The following is an 18,873-nucleotide window of genomic DNA, read 5'->3' as shown; positions in this document are numbered from 1 at the left end:
TATGAAATCGCTTAAGATTCACAGGCATGCTTACTAATTTTGTTAAAGGGCAACCAACAGCAGGAGAGAATTAATCTAAACCAGACACCCATCGAGCCTTTCAGACTCTGAAACTCCTTTGCAAGGCCTTTAGTCAAGATCCAAGTATGCTGAGAGGAAGCAGATTCTCGTGTCCAGGATGCTGGGATGTAGATGCAAAACTTGGGCTGTGTCATGCATGTCACCTCCTTAGGCTTATGCTTTCAAAGAGACAGGGGAGAGGTAGAACTCCACCTTACCTACCTATGGCACAGTGTGATAAGAGATTCCTAGTAAAAGCTTTCCAATGTAAGTTGGGTTTTTTTTTATTTAAAAGGCTATGGTCCTTATACAAAAATTTAAGCAAAAACAAAAAGAAGACATGATCACTCTCTCATGCCGGAGTTCATTGCCCACTAATGGAAAAGAGACGCCCTTCCCCACCCACCCCCGATTATCACAGTTCAGGCTCTGAGGAGTTTCTTACACAGCAGCCACAGTTATTGGAGGGTGCCTTTTGGGGTGGGGAAATCACAACAGAGAAACAGCACTAACCTGGAATCACAGCCAATCCATACTTGGCCTGGTCTGCTATCCAAGTCACTGCTCTGGCACCTTTGCCTCACCCAAGCCAGCCAAGGGTAACACCTCCTGGTTCTTCAGTGACACTAATCCACTTACATCAGACTATTTTAGGGCCTGCAACAAAAACACGCAGGTTAGTACAGGAATTCAAGCATGCGGCAGCTCAGAGAATCTATCGGGTATTTTTTGAAGAGGCCTTCAGGCCGATGCAGCAATCTAGCTCCTTTTAAGCAGAATCTCTCCAATGGAACCTTGGAGGACTTAGAAAAGCAATCAAGGATGTGCTCAGTTCACTAATTAGTGGCCCGTCCTGTCATCCCAGTCGCATTACGGGAGGACAATTCTGTTTACGCATTCTGATTCAGAAGTAAAATGGCCCAGATTCTTCTGGCCTGACATAAGCAGGGCAGAACTAAGAAATGCTGCAAATTCAGCACATTACTCTGCCATTTCTAACATGGTTTTGCTACACAGCAGGGACTGAATATGGCATAAGAGAGACTTACAGACCCTAGGTTTGTTTTCCACACTAATGAAAAGCAAGATTTAGGAATTAATAGCACAGACCAGTTATTGCCTTGTATTGTGTACTATTCCTCAATTACCTGAGGAGTTTTTAAAAAAACTTTGGATTGCAGATCACCAGGAAGCATATTTTCAGAGGCAGACATAGCCATGTCTCCTCTGTCAAGGGAAAACACTAGCTGACCAATCTGGCCTCAAATCATGGGGGTCTATCTGGCTTAACTTACTAGGTCCATGCTAGCAAATACGTCCAACTTATTTCTCCTCAGATATTTATTCCTACTTAAGACTAAGGAGATGCCAGCCATGATAAAAACTTGTGTGGCATACTTTGGTACCCACATTAATAAACAAACAAAAAACATAACCATGTTTAATTTCCTTTCATAAACATCCATCAAATTCAGTCTGAGAGTAGCTGCTGAGAATACATCAATGTGGACACCCTTTCAAGACTGAATAAAGGAAAGTAGAGAATAATAAAGCCTGCTGTGGATTTAGTAGCACAAGACTGTTCATGAGAGTTTTGAGTTTTTATAACAGGGGCCCAAGAAAGGCTTTGCTCTTGTTATTCAGTGAGGAGTCCTTGCTATCTTTCTGAGGAACCTTTCCATTTCAGGGGAATGGAAAGGTTCCTCAGAAAGGGCTGCAAGCAGACTTGAATGCACCAAATAACAGATATGAAGAGAAATCCCCTTCCCAGATATCTTGTAAGAAGCTGTTTCAAAGCTAATACTCAACTCTGGCATTTAAGTAAAGGAAACTTTCCGTATCATTGGCCATCTCCAGATAAAACATTTTCTTGAGTCACCTAGACTTGCCAACTCCAGTTTGGTAAACTTATGAAGGAGATTTGGGGCCAGGGTGTTGTTTGGAGACAGCAAGCAACTTACTGGGGATGAGGTGCCATCATAGGAACCCCATTTCTTTTAGACTCTGTGGTATGCCACTGGGGCCACTGTCTAAAAGGGGGATAGCCACACTGTAGTTCTCCAAGTTGTCCATGGACTACAATCACCATGAGCACCTAATTGCAGTCCATGGACAACTAGAGAGCCACAGTTTGGCCACCCCTGCTCTAAAGGCAACATTCCCGCCAAAGGAATTGGTAGCTGTCATCTGTAAACCAGTGGTAATTCTGGGGGAACTCTGGGTTCCACCCTGAGTCTGGTAACCCTGGTCAAGAAAGGTCAAATACCCAACTACTAGTCCTGGCCAAAATATTATTATGAACTGGTAACACTGTCATAGGGTACATCCGCACTTTCTTAGTCTACCTTTCTTAGTCTACGTTAACTTTTGCACGTATGATACAAAGGAGGACGCATCAAATTATGAATGGGTGGACAGGAAGTGTTTGGCATCCATACTTGGCTGTTGTGGCCCTTTCTCGCACACCCAAGGAAATGCTGATCGCCACTTTGGGCTCAGGAGGCAAATTTCCTCCTGGCTAGGAATTCTGTTGTTGTTGTTTTTTTTTAGGGGGGGGGCACAATCTGAACATTAAACTGGGGTCACTGTGAGTGGACAGGCAGTTGTGAACTCCCTGCATTGCCCAGGGGGGTGGACTAGATGACCCTGCAGCCCTTTCTAACCCCATGATTCTAAGGGCCGGTCCCTTAAGAACACGAGGGCCCATGTTAAGGGAGGAAGGCGTGATTCAGGAAAAGTTAAGCATCCATCACCGCAAAGAAAGCCCCTGCGTCCCCCTAATGGGGACCAGATTGGAATAAATAGCATGCTGCATCCCCCAGGCTGTTTCCCTGCGCGGCCACTGGCTGGAGGATAAATGCAGGCAGGATCCCGCCGTTCCCCCCGCCGTGAAGAGAGCCGCAGTTTCCAGGGTCGAGCGGGACGGCCGCGTCCTGAGAGACAAAGGAAGTCCTCCTGCAGGAGAGGGGCTCGGGGCAGGGCCGAGCGTGGCCGGGACTCCCGCCGGGGCTGCCCTTGCGGAGAAGAGGAGGCGAGGGGGGGGGATGGGGAGCTCGAGACCAACGCTTGGCGGGGGGAGGGGGAGCCGGGATCCCGCCCCTCCCCCCACTCTCCTCCCCCTCCCCCCGCCACGCCACGCCGGCCTTCCCTCACGGAGGGGGGGCGGCCCGGGCCCCATTGTCCCGCCTCAGCGCCCTCCTTCGTCCCGGCCCGGCGTCGAGGCCTAGGCCCGGCTTCCCCGCTCGCTCTCCCGCCCGGGCCTGGCGTTCCCGCCTCGGCTCCCCGCCAGGTACCTGCTCCGGCCGGGGCGACGGAGAGGGGTGTCAGTGCCGTAGCCCGCTGCCTCCCGCCGCCGCCATCTTAACAGCAGCCCCCCGAGCCTCAGCCCCGGCCAAGTCGCGCGAGAACTCACCGCCGGGTAGAGCCGGGCGAAGAAGAGACGCGATAACTGAGAGGGAAGCGCCAGAGCCGCCGAGGAGGAGGGCGAAGCTAATGATGGCGGAAAGTCGGGTCTCGCGAGAGAAGGGTTTGATCCCGCGATAGCGAGACTAGCGGGAACTCTCGCGAGATTTGAAGGACGCTCGCCGCTTGAGGGGATTTTTTTGTTTTTTTGCCCCCTCGTTGGGAGGCCGGAGGGTGAAAAAATCGAGAAGGGACGGGGCGAAGCGGGAGGCCTCGCGACTGCGAGAAAATTGATTTTTTTCTCAAATCGCGTCTCGCGAGAACCTGCCACGGGACCCCCCGCCCTCCCTCTCGATCGTGCGAGAATTAGCGCAGCCAAGACACGCGAGAGTTTAGGGTCCTGGCGGGGGACACCTTCTCCGTCGCTTAGCGCCGCCCTCACGAGGTGGAGAAGGCCGCCATCGACGCGGGGAGGGCTACGCTTGGGATAAGACCAATGCCTCCGTTGAGGGACCCTGAGGGAAAAGGCGAGGCTTCTGGGAACCAGCTCCCGCGAGAGTTTGCCAGTCAAAGGGCTGAGGGGGGTCTCGCGAGAGCGCCGGTGATGACGTCAGGCGGAAATGACAGTCGTTTCGCCTGCAGGGGAAACGAAAGAGCGGCGCGTGTTGTCTGGCCGCGAAACATCGCGCGATCTGGGAAGGCCAGCCTCGAGAATAAAACAAAGGGAGGGGGGAAGTGGCCGGCTGATGTAATCGCGCGGGAATTCGCCTGAATTCTCGCGTGATTATTGCTATGGGCCAATGTAGGTGTTGAACCAGGTGGTTAAGGAGGCTTTTTATGGAAGGATGCCTGGAAATTCCGTTGCCAATCTCCAGGTGGTGCCTGTAGGTCACCTGCGATTGCAGATATCCTGTTTCCTGTCTGTCACTAGCCAGGGCTGCCAACATTTGAACAGGGTGTTTGGAAGCGCCTGGTTATTCAGAGGTGGACTTAGGGGATGGGAGTGATCTCAGCAGGATGTAGTGCCATAAAGTTCCTAGGGAATTGATCTTTGTAGACTGTAGAGCGCTTGTAACTCCTGGAGATCTCCAGGTTAGACCTGGAGGATGGCATGTTTCCAAGCTGGACTTAGGGGCTGGCAATGTGCCTTGGGTGTTTTTAAGCAGAGGCTAGATAAGTCATCTGACAGAAATGCGGATTTTATTAACTTAGGCAGATGGTGGGCAGGAAGGGATGTTCCAGTGTTTGTCTCTTGGGGCCCTTCCTTGCATACCCAGGGAATTGCTGATTGCCACTGTGGGATGGTAGGTAAATTCCAGGCCAGGCTGGATTGTGGAGAGGAGATCACTCAAACATAAAATTTGGGTCACTGTGGGTGGGCAGGTAGTTCCTGCATTGTGCAGAGGGGCGGATTAGATGACCATAGAGATCCCTTCCAACTCTATGATTCTATGAACCTCTGGGAGTAACTGCTCACTTCATCAGATACAAAAAAAGTTTAATCTCTGCATATTAATTTTACCTTTACAGTAAATAAGTTTATTATTGCAGCCTTATGCCATAACAACCAAGATGACAAAAGCAGAAGAGGAAGAGTTGGTTTTTATACACCATTTTTCTCTACCGTGAGTCTCAAATTGGCTTCCAATCGCCTTCCTCTCCCCACAACAGACACTCTGAGAGGGAGGTGAGGCTGAGGAGGCTGAGTGGGCCCTGATATTACGGCTTGGCCAGAACAGCTCTGTCAGGGCCATGGCAAGCCCAAGGTCACTCAGCTGGCTGCATGTGGAGGGGGAGCTGGGAATCAAGATTCGAAGTCCGCACTCCTAACCACGACACCGTGCTGGCTGTCAGTTAAATTAGAGTAAGTGTGTTAACAAACAATTAAAATAAATATGACTTAAACATGGAAGCTTAATATAAAAAGATTATTTTTAAAGATCAGAAAATAACAAACTTGTACAATAAACGTCCCCCCTTCAAGGATCGCTGCCTTGTTGTGGCAAGGAAGGCCGAGCGTCAAAGAATTGAGGCTTTTGAACTCTGGTGCTGGAGAAGACTCTTGCGAGTCCCTTGGACTGCAAGGCGAACAAACCGGTCAGTCCTAGAGGAGATCAACCCTGACTGCTCTTTAGAAGGCCAGATCCTGAAGATGAAACTCAAATACTTTGGCCGCCTCATGAGAAGGAAGGACTCCCTGGAGAAGAGCCTAATGCTGGGAGCGATCGAGGGCAAAAGAAGAAGGGGACGACAGAGAAAGAAGTGGCTGGATGGAGTCACTGAAGCAGTAGGTGCAAACTTAAATGGACTCCGGGGAATGGTAGAGGACAGGAAGGCCTGGAGGATCATTGTCCATGGGGTCGCGATGGGTCAGACACGACTTTGACCCTAACAACAATAACAATGTTCCATGTAATTTTGTGCAAGGTTCCATGCCGCCCACAGCCGTAGGGAAAGGGCAGTATAAAAATCCAAATAAATAAATAAATAAATAAAATTCAAGGTTGTGACGCTTACCTTTGCCCCTTCTACTGGGTGTCAAAAATACCACACTCCTTGCTCAAAGGGCTGCCATAGAATGGCGGCATGAAATGGCATAGGGTTGCCAGCTTCTAGGTGAGGTCTGGAGAACTTCCAGAATTATAGCTTATATCCAAACTACAGAGTTCAGTTCACCTGGAGAAGAATAGCTGCTTGGGAGGGTGTACTCTATGGTACTCTGTCCCACTGAGGTCCCTGCCCTCAAAGGCTCCACCCCCAAATCTCCAGGAGTTTCCCAAAAATTGATCTGATCCTGGGCCGGAGGGGGAGCAACTACAGTAAAAGGCCCTGGCCTATCTGAAGCCCCACTTACCTGTAGGGTAAATATACTTCCAAGTATGAATATGAGGTTACAGATTTATATCTACGAATCAAGGGCATCTCTTCATTAAAAACCTGTTTCCTGTTTTTAAAAAAATACAAAAGAGCTCACTGTTTTGATGCAATTCCACTGCTTTGGTCAGCAGGGGGCACCAGACTCCAGAAAGTCAGAACCGAATTTGCAAATTCTTGAACCGGTTTCTAGGGTGAGTTTGGTCTTGATGGGATCTGTTTCTTTTATCTGAAACAATGGAGTTCAAGGTGGCTTAAAATGTAAATAAAAAACATAATGCAGAGTACAGATGGCTTCTGGTGGGTCACCATGTTGGTCTGAATTAGTAGGGTCAGAGCCCAGAGGCACCTTGAAGACCAGCAAAGTTTAATTTTGGGGATCAACTTTCGTTTGCATGGAGCTCGACACAAAATTTAAAACCACAGTTTAAGACTCACTTGAGTCGAACGCAATCCTAAATAAAACCATCTTCCAATGCTTGCTAATCTGCCTCTAATCTGAAGAATCAGGTTTAATTCCCCACTCCTCCTCCAGGTGCAGCCAGCTGGGTGACCTTGGACTAGTCACTGGTCTCTTGCAGAGCAGTTGAGTCAGAGCACTCTCAGCCCCACCTTTCTCACAGGGTGTCTGTTGTGCAGAGAGGAAGGGGAAGGTGTTTGGAAGTCGCTTCGGGACTATCTCAGGTAGGGACAAGCACTTCTTCCAAAGAACCAAAATTAGGGTACAAGGGTGCACCTCCCTGGGAAGTTATTCCATGTTAGCAGCTACAGCAACTGAGAGGTCCTCCCTAAGGGAGAGGCAGTGTTGCACATCTTGTATTTGTGAGTGTCTTGTATTGTCCAGGGGGTTGGGCTAGATGACCCTGGAGGTCCCTGCCAACTCTTATGATTCTGATTCTATGACTCCTCACCTAGCCATTTCACGATTAGGTCAGATTCACTTCGAATCCCACTGGGTTTATCTGTCAACAGTTGGGTGTGGCCCACCCCCACCGTGAATGGATTGATTGCTCCTTTTGATTGGCTCTTGTTTTCAACGGTAATCTCTCCCTTTCTGCTTTGGTCACCTTCTGAGAAGACTGGAAAAGACAACACATTGGATGTAGTGGGAAAAGAGGGAGAGCCAATATGAGATGCACTGACTGAAGGAAAGAAGCAGGAAGAAGGATAACAATAGGAAGAAGGTTGTGCATTCATCGGGTCGCCGTAAATCGGAACCTGATGGCACTTAAGAAGAACGTCTCTCTTCACTCTACCTCTGGGCACGATGGATCTTGTCCTTCCCAGCTTGGTGTGGTGACTACTTATCTGGCTGGGATTGATTCTGCGCTCCCCCACATGCAGCCAGCTGGGTGACCTTGGGCTCCCCACGGCACTGAGAAAGCTATTCTGACCGAGCAGTGATATCAAGGCTCTCTCAACCACTCTGACACTCTCCTCCCTCACAGGGTGTCTGTTGTGGGGAGAGGAAAGGGAAGGTGAATGTAAGCCGCGTTGAGACTCCTTTGGGTAGCGAAAAGCGGCATATAAGAACCAACTCTTTTTTCCCCCCAGCTCTTTCCTAGACCAAAGCTTGTGGCCCCTCCACCTTTAAGAGACCTGGGGCCTGGAGCTCCACCTCCCTCTCCCCGCAAGCCCCACCCTTCAATGTTAACCTGCCAGTCATCTATAAATTGGGGCCCTGCTGGGCCCTCTAGCCAACCTGCTTGTGGAGCCAAGATGGGCATCTTAGTAACGTTGCTCTTGATCACATCTTCCTGGCCCAGGCTGTGGTCTCTGGTCGCTCCAGACCTTGGGGTGGTGTCGGAAGGGCGGACCCGTTTGCAAAGGGCCCGTGAGCTGGCTCGACACCCCCGCTATGGTCTGTGCTGGACGGAGGCCTTGGGGCAGCTGGAGGGGGGGTGCAAGGAGCTGGGTGAGGAGCAGCAGAGCCGGATCGCGCTGGCGTTTGCGCATTGCCACCTCCAAAGGTAAGCCTTGAGGGGACGGGGGGGTGAAAACAGGCCTGGGCGTCTCTTCTCTTGGGGTTCAGGTGAGCAGCCATTTTGGTTGGAAGCAGTGGAGCCAGTCCAGCAGCACCTTTAAGATCATCCTAGGATAGGAGCTTTGTTGGTCTGAATGGGGCCACTGGACATGAATTCGGTTCTTCTTGGCTTGTGAGTCTCCAGGCAGCAATTGGAGATCTCCCAGAACTGCAACATGTCCAGGTTACCCAAATGGATTCCCCTGGTTGTACCCCAAGAGCTCCAGAAATTCCCCAGGACAGAGTTTGTGTGATCCTGCCCTAAAAATTAGGCTCAGTGACTCCAGGTTGGAAAATTCCTGGAGATTTCGAAGGGGAGCCTGGGGTTGGAGGAGGGAGGGACCTGACCAAGGGGCAAACAGGGTCTGGGGCAGTGATGCTCTGTCTTCTCGGTGTTTGGAGGGCCATTGTGGGAGGGCTTCTGGAGTTCTGGCCACACTGGTGGACCTCCTAGCAGCACCAAGATTTTAGCCACTGTATAACACAGAGGGTTGGACTAGATGGGCCATTAACCCGATCCAATGTGACTTCTCTTAGGGACAGTGATGCTCCGTATTCTGGGTGTTTGGGGGGCTACTGTGGGAGGGCTGTTGGAGTTCTGCCCTTGCTGGAGAACCTCCTGATGGCTCCTTGGTTTTAGCCACTGATTGTTGGGCTGGATGGGCCATTGGCCTGACCCAACATGGCTTCTCCTATGCTCTTGGGTCTTCCGTAGTGATGCTCTGTATTGTTAGTGCTTGGGGGGGGGGACAGAGGGAGGACTTCTGGAATTCTGGCCCTGCTGGTGGACCTCCTGAGGGCCCCTGGGTTTGGGCCACTGTGTGACACAGAGCAATGGACTGCAAGGGCCAACATGGCTCCTCTTATGTTCTTATTTTCTTAGCTGTGCGCTGCCTCAAGAAAGCTCTAGAACGGCAGCATACGCATTCTCCAAATAAGGAGCTAGACAGGAATTTCCGGGCACCGATTCAAGGGCTTTGTTCCCTCATTTGCTAGAGGCTTCTGAGATGCATTTCTACTGTTATGGCTTGGATCCAACATGGCCTCTCTTACGTTCGTATGCATGGATTCTTCTCCTGGACAGGTCTGGCAAGGTTTTCCCGCCGTGCGCCCCTGCCAGCTCAATCCGGGACTGCACACAGGACATGGACTCCGTGGCCTTTGGCGTCTACACAGAGTTCTTCACCCACGCTCACAGCATCTGCTACTTCCTGCAGAACGAGGCCTGGCAGCAACGAGCCCAAAAGACCGTCCTCAGGTCAGGGGACCCAGACCGTCTTCCTCTGGATGGCAGCTGCCGTTCCCTGGTACCCCACGGAGGAAAGGACACAGGGTCGTCTGGGAGAAATCAAAGGCGTCTTGGGGGTGGCCAAACCGTGGCTCTCCAGATGTCCATGGACTACAATTCCCATGAGCCCACTGTGGCTCTCCGGATGTCCATGGTCTACAATTCCCATGAGTCCACTGTGGCTCTTCAGATGTCCATGGTCTACAATTCCCATGAGCCCACTGTGGCTCTCCAGATGTCCATGGTCTACAATTCGCATGAGCCCACTGTGGCTCTCCAGATGTCCATGGACTACAATTCCCATGAGCCCACTGTGGCTCTCCAGATGTCCATGGACTACAATTCCCATGAGTCCACTGTGGCTCTTCAGATGTCCATGGTCTACAATTCCCATGAGCCCACTGTGGCTCTCCAGATGTCCATGGTCTACAATTCCCATGAGCCCACTGTGGCTCTCCAGATGTCCATGGACTACAATTCCCATGAGCCCACTGTGGCTCTCCAGATCTCCATGGACTACAATTCCCATGAGCCCACTGTGGCTTTCCAGATCTCCATGGACTACTATTCCCATGAGCCCACTGTGGCTCTCCAGATGTCCATGGATTATAATTCCCATGAGCCCACTGTGGCTTTCCAGATCTCCATGGACTACAATTCCCATGAGCCCACTGTGGCTCTCCAGATCTCCATGGACTACAATTCCCATGAGCCCACTGTGGCTCTCCAGATGTCCATGGATTATAATTCCCATGAGCCCACTGTGGCTCTCCAGATGTCCATGGATTATAATTCCCATGAGCCCACTGTGACTCTCCAGATGTCCATGGATTATAATTCCCATGAGCCCACTGTGGCTTTCCAGATCTCCATGGCCTACAGTTCCTTTGAGGCCACTGTGGCTCTTCAACATGATGCAAACATGTCCCACCAATACCTTTCCTGGGGCTTGTCAAGTATTTCTTGCAAGTGGGAAGGATAGTTAAAGGTTTTTTCCAGCTGGGCTTCTAATTGACCATTGGAGATTCAGATTGGTTGTGCCATTTTTCAAATATGTTTGCTTGGGTAGCAGCTGCCTCCACAGCACCAGGATCGTCACTGTGTGACTGAAGATAACTCCAGCAGCCATTTTGTGACTGGCCTCACCTCTAGCGGTGGCCATTTTGTGGTTGTTTCTGTGTCAGAATGCCAGAGGCGGCCACGGACTCAGAAAAGTTGGGAACCTCTGTACGAGATAATCAACTACCAATAGGTTTCATTCCCCTCTCCTCCACATGCAGCCAGCCGGGTGACCTTGGGCTAGTCACAATCCGGATAGAGCAGTTCTGTCAGATCAATCTCAGCCTCACCTAACTAACAGGATGTCTGTTGTGGAGAGAGGAAGGGAAGGCGATTGGAAGCCGCTTTAAGACTCCTGGTAGTGAAAAGTGGGGTATAGAAACCAATTTTTCTTCTTCTACATGGCTTTTCTTCAATTGGCCACAAATGAAGTCTAAATAGTGGTAATTCACAAAGGAATTGCAGCCAGGAAAGGGGCCAGAAAAAAGGGTGCTAATTCTCAGTATGCCGGTTTGGCACCTCTGGGTTGGGAAATACCTGGATGTTTTGGGGGGCAGATTCTGGGGAAGGTGAGGTTTGGGTTGCGGAGGGACCTCAGCAGGGTATAATGCCATAGGGCAGGGGTGGCCAAATGGGCTCTCCAGCTGTCCATGGACTACAAATCCCACGAGCCCCTGCCAGCAGGGGCTCATGGGATTTGTAGTCCATGGACAGCTGGAGAGCCACAGTTTGGCCACCCCTGCAGTAGAGACTGCTCTCCAAAGCAACCATTTTCTCCAGGTGAAATTATCTTGTTCTTCTGGAGATCGATTATAATAGCAGGCTATCTTCAGGTGTCACCAAATGAAAGAATCCCATGAAATGGACCAGAGCCAATAGAATAACTATGTAATATGGTCTGTACATAACTTCAATATATAAAATTTGCTTGGAGAGTCTTCTTCAGATCTTCCGTGTCCTGAAAGAAGGGGATCCCATGTCATCTACTATGAGGATCTGAAGTTGCTGTTGATGTTATTTCATGCAAAGGTTTGACCTTGGTGGGGGAAAAAATTGCCCTGAGGAAGACCCAAAACATCAGCAGTTTATTTTCCATTAGAAACATTCTCCACGCAGATTCTCCAAAAAGACTCCTCAAGCAAATTATATACATTGAAGTTGTATATAGATTTTATTTCATAGTTATCATATTGAGTCTGGTCCATTACACAAGGTTCTCTTTAGCGTATGATATTCAAATCACGTAGCATTGGTTTTTACACCCTTCTTTTCTCTACCTTAAGGCACCTCAGAGCGGTTTATAATCACCTTCCCCTTCCCACAACAGACACCCTGTGAGGCAGGTGTGGCTAAGAGAGGCTGCTCTATAAGAACAGCTCTAAAAGGACTGTGACTGGCCCAAGGTCACCCAGCTGGCTGCATGCAGAGGAGTGAGGAATCAAATCCAGCTCACCAGATTAGAAATTGAAGCTGACACTTTTAAACAACAGTATGGTGTAGTACTTAATCTCCAGTTGCCGCCTGGAGGTTGGCAAACGCTCTCCTATCAGTATGGACAAATGCTTCCCTGTTGGTATTGCTTTGGCGCTCCCCGGTTAAGGTTAGCTGCTGGGAACAGCAGCACCCAAGCCCAAAGTAGGGCGCTTATTCCAGGGGGGGGGGAGGGAGTGGGCTGCCGACAAGGAGCATTCCAGCTTTCCCCTAAACAAACTAGCTTCAAGGTGACAGGCCCCTCTAATTCGGGAAGCGCGGCCCATCAGATCTGCTTCTCCTTGTCACGGGAGGGCTGAGACTCAGCGGAAATCTGGAACAGACAGCTCTATGCAGGGGAAAAGCTTAGTGGTGCGGATTTTCGCCTTGGGGGATAATTAGAGCTCATCACTCATCACTCTGGCTCACTGGCAGGTATTGCATGTAAAATCCCCTGTCTTCTCCTCCTTTTAACTGGAAGGCCAAAGAAGCAAGGAGGAAGGAGGCCTCTTCACGGGAGGGTTGCCAGATCCTGGTTGGGGAAGCACCTGGAGGTTTTTGGATGGAGGCTGGGGAGGACAAGGACTTCAGAGGGGTCCAAGGCCCAGTGGAAACCTCCCAAGCAGCCCTTTCCTTTAGGGGAACTGATCTCTGCAGTCTGGAGAGGAGCTGGAATTCCAGGGGATCCCCAGGCCCCACCTGGAGGCTGGCATCCCTGACCCTCAGTGGGGTCCAAGGCCACAGTCCCCCCTCCCAAGCAGCCCTTTCCTCCAGGGGAACTGAGCTCTGCAGTCTGGAGAGGAGCTGGAATTCCAGGGGATCCCCAGGCCCCACCTGGAGCCTGGCATCCCTGACCCTCAGTGGGGTCCAAGGCCACAGTCCCCCCTCCCAAGCAGCCCTTTCCTCCAGGGGAACTGATCTCTGCAGTCTGGAGAGGAGCTGGAATTCCAGGGGATCCCCAGGCCCCACCTGGAGGCTGGCATCCCTGACCCTCAGAGGGGTCCAAGGCCACAGAGTCCCCCCTCCCAAGCAGCCCTTTCCTCCAGGGGAACTGATCTCTGCAGTCTGGAGAGGAGCTGGAATTCCAGGGGATCCCCAGGCCCCACCTGGAGGCTGGCATCCCCAGCTGACGTCCTGCCTGTACATGCCAACATTGGGGAGGGACCATCTTCTTGACATGCAGTATGTCCCGGGCTCAATTCCCAGCAACCCCAGTTGAAAGCCCCCCTCCAAAAAAAAAAAGCAATTTGTTTTAGCAGTTTCTTAAAATTTTTCCAAAGGTGTGATGGGGAAGCAAGGAGCTGGCAGCAGGGAAAGATGTCGAATGGCCCAGAGCAGAGAGCAGGCATGGCTAACAGCAGCATCCTCTCATCTGGAGAACTGGGTCTGATTCCCCACGCCTCCTCCACATGCAGCCAGCTGTATGACCATGGGCCAGTCATGGTTCTCTTAGAGCTGTTCTCCCAGAGCAGTTCTCTCAGAGCTCTCTCAGCCCCACCTAACTCACAGGGTTGTCTGTTGCAAGGAGAGGAAGGCTAGGTGATTGTAAACCGCTTTGTGACAACTATGGGTAGTAAAAAGTGGGGTGCAAAAAAGATAGCCCTAGTTCCATTTTATGCTCATTGGAGCAACACGGAAGCAGGTGGCTTCAGCCGTGCTCAGTCCAGAGCGATCACAGCCTTCCTCTCCTCTTACCAGGCTGACATCTGCCTCAGAGGACGTGGCCCGCCAGCTGGAGTCCACCCACCAGCTTGCGGAGGAGGCCGCCCGGGCGCAGGAGGCCGCCTTGCGCTCCCAGGAACGGATCCTGCAAGATGGAGAACTGTTGCGGCAGACACTGCAGGAATCCTCCCAAGGTATCCCACGGCCCCGGTTGAGGACGGGCGAGGAGCAGAGCCGCAAGGGGTGTGGCTGTGTGCCAGATGCCTCCCAGACACAACTCACCTCTCTTTTCCCATAGATGTAGAGGGGAGAAACCGCCACCCATGGACAGGTTGAGCGCTTGTGTCTGCATACCAGAATGGGCCTGTGGCTCAGTGGTAGAGCAATATCTGGGCAGATGGAAGGTCCCAGGGTCAATCCCCAGCATCTCCAGCGTGACAGAAGGTGGTTTGAAAGACCTCCGCCTGAGACCCTGGAGAGTTACTGCCAGTTGGAGCAAATACTGACTTCGACGGACCAAAAGGGTCTGATTGAGTATGAGGCAGCTTGAAAGGGCAGGGTCATTGGCTCAGCGGTAGAGCATCTCCTGGATGCACTGAATGTCCCAGGTTCAGTACCCGGCATCTACAGCTAAAAGGACCAGGTAGCAAGCAATGGGAAAGAGAGAACCTGGAGAGACACTGCCAGTCTGCATAGACCATGCTATTGACCCTTAAATACTTTTTGGGCTTCAAAGAACCCTGGAACCAGGCTGGAAATGGTGTCAGCTGGCCACACCTACCTGCCATGCCCAAGGAGGACTTGGGGAGGAGAGATGAGCTGTCACCTCTCAGGGGGAGCAGGTGAAGTTCTGCCAAGAGATATGTTCTCTTGACAGGTATCCGTCAAGCCTTCCACGACTTGCAAGATTCAGCAGTCGAGCAGCGGGTGGTGTTTGCCGAAATCTTCAACCACGTGGCGTTCCTGCACCACTTTGTGGTGGGGAAGTCCAATGCCGTCTACTCCATCCTCTTCCACTTTGTGAGCTTGGCGGTTGTCCTTGCTCTGACCTCCAGCCAACGAACCTCAGGAGCACGGTGAGAAATCAGGCGTGGGACATGTTAGCTAAAACTGATTGTGGTGAAATTTTGGGTTCAGGACGGGACTTGAGGAATCCCAGGTGCCGGGTTGCCATGGCTCCCAGGAATTTCATTGTGTTGCTTAATGTTTTTAGCGATGGTGTCATTTAAACATCTCATTGATCTTCAGTAGAGGACAAAACTTGTCATTCTACGTTAGAATGTGTTTTGCTGTAGGACATAAAAATACATGTCGGTGAAGTTCTTGTCACCGCTTATTTATATGTTAAATTCATTACCATTTAGCGGCAGCTGATGCATTCCTTTCTTAGTCATTTTCACCCTGCCGTAATAATTTGAGTTTTCTAAATGAATAATAATAATAATAAAAGTTGGTTCTTCTATGCCGCTTTTCTCTACCCGAAGGAGGCTCAAAGCGGCTTACAGTCTCCTTCCCTTTCCTCTCCCCACAACAGACACCCTGTGAGGTGGGTGAGGCTGAGAGAGCCCTGATATTTCTGCTCAGTCAGACCATCTTTCTCAGTGCTGTGGTGAGCCCAAGGTCACCCAGCTGGTTGCATGTGGGGGAGTGCAGAATTGAACCCGGCATGCCATATTAGAAGTCTACACTCATCACCATGACACCAAAATATCATGGGAAATTTAGGGTGGTTTGGTCAGGGTTAGAGGGCAGTTTTCTGTTGTGGGATGACAAACAAGCTTAGCCCTTTTTAGACACAATGATAGTTTTATCATAGCTTGAATACATTTGTGATGGATACAGATTACGGGTTTGTGGTAGTAACTAAAATACAAAATCCCAAAAGGCTGAAAATTAACCTGGCTCTGAAATTTTGGAGCTGGCTCGTAGGGCCAAAGAAAATTCGTCCAAGCGTCCTTTGGGGTATAGCGTGGTGCTTGCAGCCACAAAACGTGTGTTACAAAATGGCTTCCCTTAACATTCTTAGGATGCCATTCTTCTCTCTGCAAACCATGGCCGTATCAGAAACTCTCCCTTCCCACTATTTGTCCTTCTTCCTCCCCATCAACAGATTCATCTTGCTGGTTTTGGTAGGAGTCAGCATTTATCTGGAAAGCGTCATCTGCAGCTTTCTGGTGAATAACTTGGATGGCGGCCACGATGTGACGGTAGGACCTCAGGTTGCAAAAATGAGGAGGCAGTAGGTTCATTTTCAGGAACATGCTGCACTCGGAGTGAAGCTCTGGTGCCGTCTAGGTGTTGTCGGGTTCCTTGATTAGGACCGAAGGCCTCTGTTTTACCCTGTGGCACTGCTGTGTCAGCTGTGCCCTTGTCAAGAGAAGGCGTTTGCACAGAGATAGGTTTCTTGTAGGGGGGAGGGACTGTGCCGGGAAGAGAGAAGCTGAACCGAGTGGTTTGGTCAAAACCTAAAGCAGGGCTCCCCCAACCTTTCCAACCCTAAGGGAACCTTTGGAATTCTGACACTGGTTGGTGGGCCCAGCTACAAAATGGCTGCCAGAGGAGGCAGAGCCAAACAGAAAATGGCTGCCACATAAGGTGGCTGCCACACAGAGGAATGCCAAGCGTCAGACCAGAGGTTCCCAATGTGGTGTCCACCAATACATTTCCTGCTAAGCATTTTTAGAAAGAGGGTGAGGCCAGATGGGACTCTTTCCCAGCAGGGCTTCTGATTGGCCAACAGAGATCCGATTGGCCGAGCGACTGAAATAATGTCTGTGTCTGCTACTACTCCAATCTTAGTTTTATTTTCTCCTTTACTCTTCTTTCCCAATGTGTTTTTTTTTTAAATTTAGTCCTGCTTTGCAATTTGGGCTTCTTCTATGTGGTTTTGCCTCCTGTGGCGGCCATTTTGTGGTTGGCTCTGCCTCCCATGGCAGCCATTTTTTGGCTGCGCCCTCCACCCCACTTCAGAATTCCGAAGGTGCTCATGGGTCTCTCCGCTTTGCACTGATTGGTGTTCCTCTGTCTTAGGAGAGCCTCTCCTTCTGGGTAGGTTTGTCTCGCTGGGGCTTCGCTGCTCTGAGCTTGGCCATCGTGGTTTACTTCGTCTGGTCCTACAAGGATCCCGTCAGGCAGAGCCGGGAGGTGCTGGCAAACCTCCAGGAGACCCAGGTGGAGTTCCGGCGGCTCCTACAAGAAACAGGTGAGGGAGGAAGGGGCCGTCTGCTCTGGGGGCTCTGTGCAAAAGGCGGTAGAGGTAGAGAATTAACCAGAACATTGGAAGCTGGGGGGGAAAGCCTTTGAAAAAAAATAGCCTCTGTTTAAACATTTCCAAAGATGGAGACAGAATTTGTAGGGTTGCCAACCACCAGCTGAAGCCTGGAGAACCCCCCGGGCTCAGGCCTCTTGAGCAGCAGGAGGAGGAAAGAGCTCACCTCTCAGGTATTGCTGGGTCCCAGGTATTCATTCTGTGAGTCCTCCAGTCCTTACATTCCAAACTATTAGGGTTGCCATCTCTGCGTTGGAAGATCACTGGAGATTTGAGAGTGGGTCCCGGAAAAAGATGGAAGTTTGGGGAAATAGGGCCCCAGATTTCCCCCCCCCAAAAAAAAAAGCCAGCCTTTACTCTGTAGCCTGCAAATTCATTGAGATGTCGGGGTTCTCCAGGCTTTACCTGGTGGTTGGCAACCCTACATATTAAAATAATTAACATGTTTTACATTATTTTATTGTACAGCTCAACTTCTGAGTTCCAACCCTACAAATTCTCCATCTTTGGAAATGTTTAAACATTTCCATCTTTGGAAATGTTTCCCGCACTGAGAGGCTGCGCTCCCCCACATGCAGCCAGCTGGGTGACCTTGGGCTCGCCACGGCACTGATAAAACTGTTCTGACCGGGCAGGGATATCAGGGCTCTCTCAGCCTCACCCACCCCACAGGGTGTCTGTTGTGGGGAGAGGAAAGGAAAGGCAATTGGAAGCCACTTGGAGACTCCCTCAGGTAGAGAAAATCAGCATATAAGAACCAACTCTTCTTCTTCTTCTTCTAAACAGAGGTTGGGTAGCCATCTGACAGAGAAGCTGATTCTGTGAAAGTTCAAGGGGGTGGCAGGTGACAGTAGATGAGTGATAGGGATGTGAGTGTCCTGCACAGTTCAGGGGGTTGGACTAGATGACCCAGGAGGGCCCTTCCAACTCTGTTATTCTATGATTCTAAATGAAATCTGAGCTCCATCCTCCTCTTAAAACTCCAGACAAGCCATCCCAAAAAGGTCCTGGCTTGCAGCCCTCCTGTAGATTATGCTGCGAGACTCCTCATCGGTTTTGCTACCTGTGTGCCATTTCGTTTTCCAGAGAGGCTGCTGGTCGAGAGAGATCTGCTGTTTCATGGCTCTGGACTCAGTGCCAGCAATGAGATGTCCTTTGACTCAGGAGTGTCAGAGCAGCCATCTAGTTCGGAGTACAGGGCTGAGGTGACCGAAGTCCAGGTTGAAAAGCACCAAGGTGAGTGTGTGGGCATTGGCTTGGACAGGTGGGATAAGGTACTGGAGAGAACTGGGTTCAAATCTCAACTCAGTAGCCAAGGGCAAGCTACCAAGTCGCCTTGGCCATCACAGGGCTGGACTCATGGCGCCCCCAGAGGTGAGGAGGAGTAATTGCATGGAATCTCAGCCCTCTGCCAGAGATGGGGGATCTGGGTCTCCTCCCTCCCAGCGCCAATCAGCTGGTTGGCAAGGGACTTACCGGCGGCAAAATTAGGCCTGGGCCCGTCGCCAGCAACATGGTGGCATCACTTCCACCACGTGCTGGAACTGACGTCACTGATTGATCATTGGGGATCTCATTGGCTGTAGATTTTTTTTGGCAGCAGCTGCCACCACTGCACAAGTGGCTTCACTGTGTAACGGATGGCAAGATGCAGCAGCCATTTTGTGACCTGCCCCTCCTGAGGCAGCCATCTTGGGGCTTTGCCCACCACAGTGTGCTACAATTTCATATGTGCCCACAGGCTTTAAAAGGCTGGGGATGCCTGCT

General features: G+C 50.9%; 2 protein-coding genes across 18 annotated transcripts in view; one reads left to right on the top strand and one right to left on the bottom strand.

The window, feature by feature from the left end:
* The window catches only part of HUWE1 (HECT, UBA and WWE domain containing E3 ubiquitin protein ligase 1), a 118,806-nt gene extending 114,825 nt beyond the window's left edge, over positions 1–3,981 (bottom strand). For 13 of the 15 annotated variants that reach the window (XM_077329573.1, XM_077329574.1, XM_077329575.1 and 10 more), the window contains exons 1-2: positions 3,473–3,981; positions 574–717 (exon numbers count right to left, since the gene is read on the bottom strand). The gene's annotated coding sequence lies outside the window, so the exon portion shown is untranslated. Of the gene's footprint in view, positions 1–573; positions 718–3,353 lie in introns of all 15 variants that reach the window. The other 2 variants (XM_077329576.1, XM_077329568.1) reach the window with 2 other exon arrangements.
* Positions 3,278–18,873, top strand: part of LOC143833586 (uncharacterized) — a 20,277-nt gene continuing 4,681 nt past the window's right edge. The window contains exons 1-7 of one of the 3 annotated variants that reach the window (XM_077329603.1): positions 3,278–3,349; positions 9,444–9,617; positions 13,875–14,032; positions 14,716–14,914; positions 15,949–16,045; positions 16,869–17,040; positions 18,193–18,342. In XM_077329603.1, the coding sequence (XP_077185718.1) occupies positions 9,505–9,617; positions 13,875–14,032; positions 14,716–14,914; positions 15,949–16,045; positions 16,869–17,040; positions 18,193–18,342 (889 nt within the window). In that variant the 5' untranslated portion in view covers positions 3,278–3,349; positions 9,444–9,504. Of the gene's footprint in view, positions 3,350–5,209; positions 7,021–7,775; positions 8,307–9,443; positions 9,618–13,874; positions 14,033–14,715; positions 14,915–15,948; positions 16,046–16,868; positions 17,041–18,192; positions 18,343–18,873 lie in introns of those variants that run through there. The other 2 variants (XM_077329602.1, XM_077329601.1) reach the window with 2 other exon arrangements.

This window comes from Paroedura picta, chromosome 3 (assembly GCF_049243985.1).
Source record: "Paroedura picta isolate Pp20150507F chromosome 3, Ppicta_v3.0, whole genome shotgun sequence".
In the NCBI taxonomy this organism is placed as follows: domain Eukaryota; kingdom Metazoa; phylum Chordata; class Lepidosauria; order Squamata; family Gekkonidae; genus Paroedura; species Paroedura picta.
Note: the sequence above shows the minus strand (reverse complement) of the source record. Positions and strands in the feature narration are given on the sequence as shown.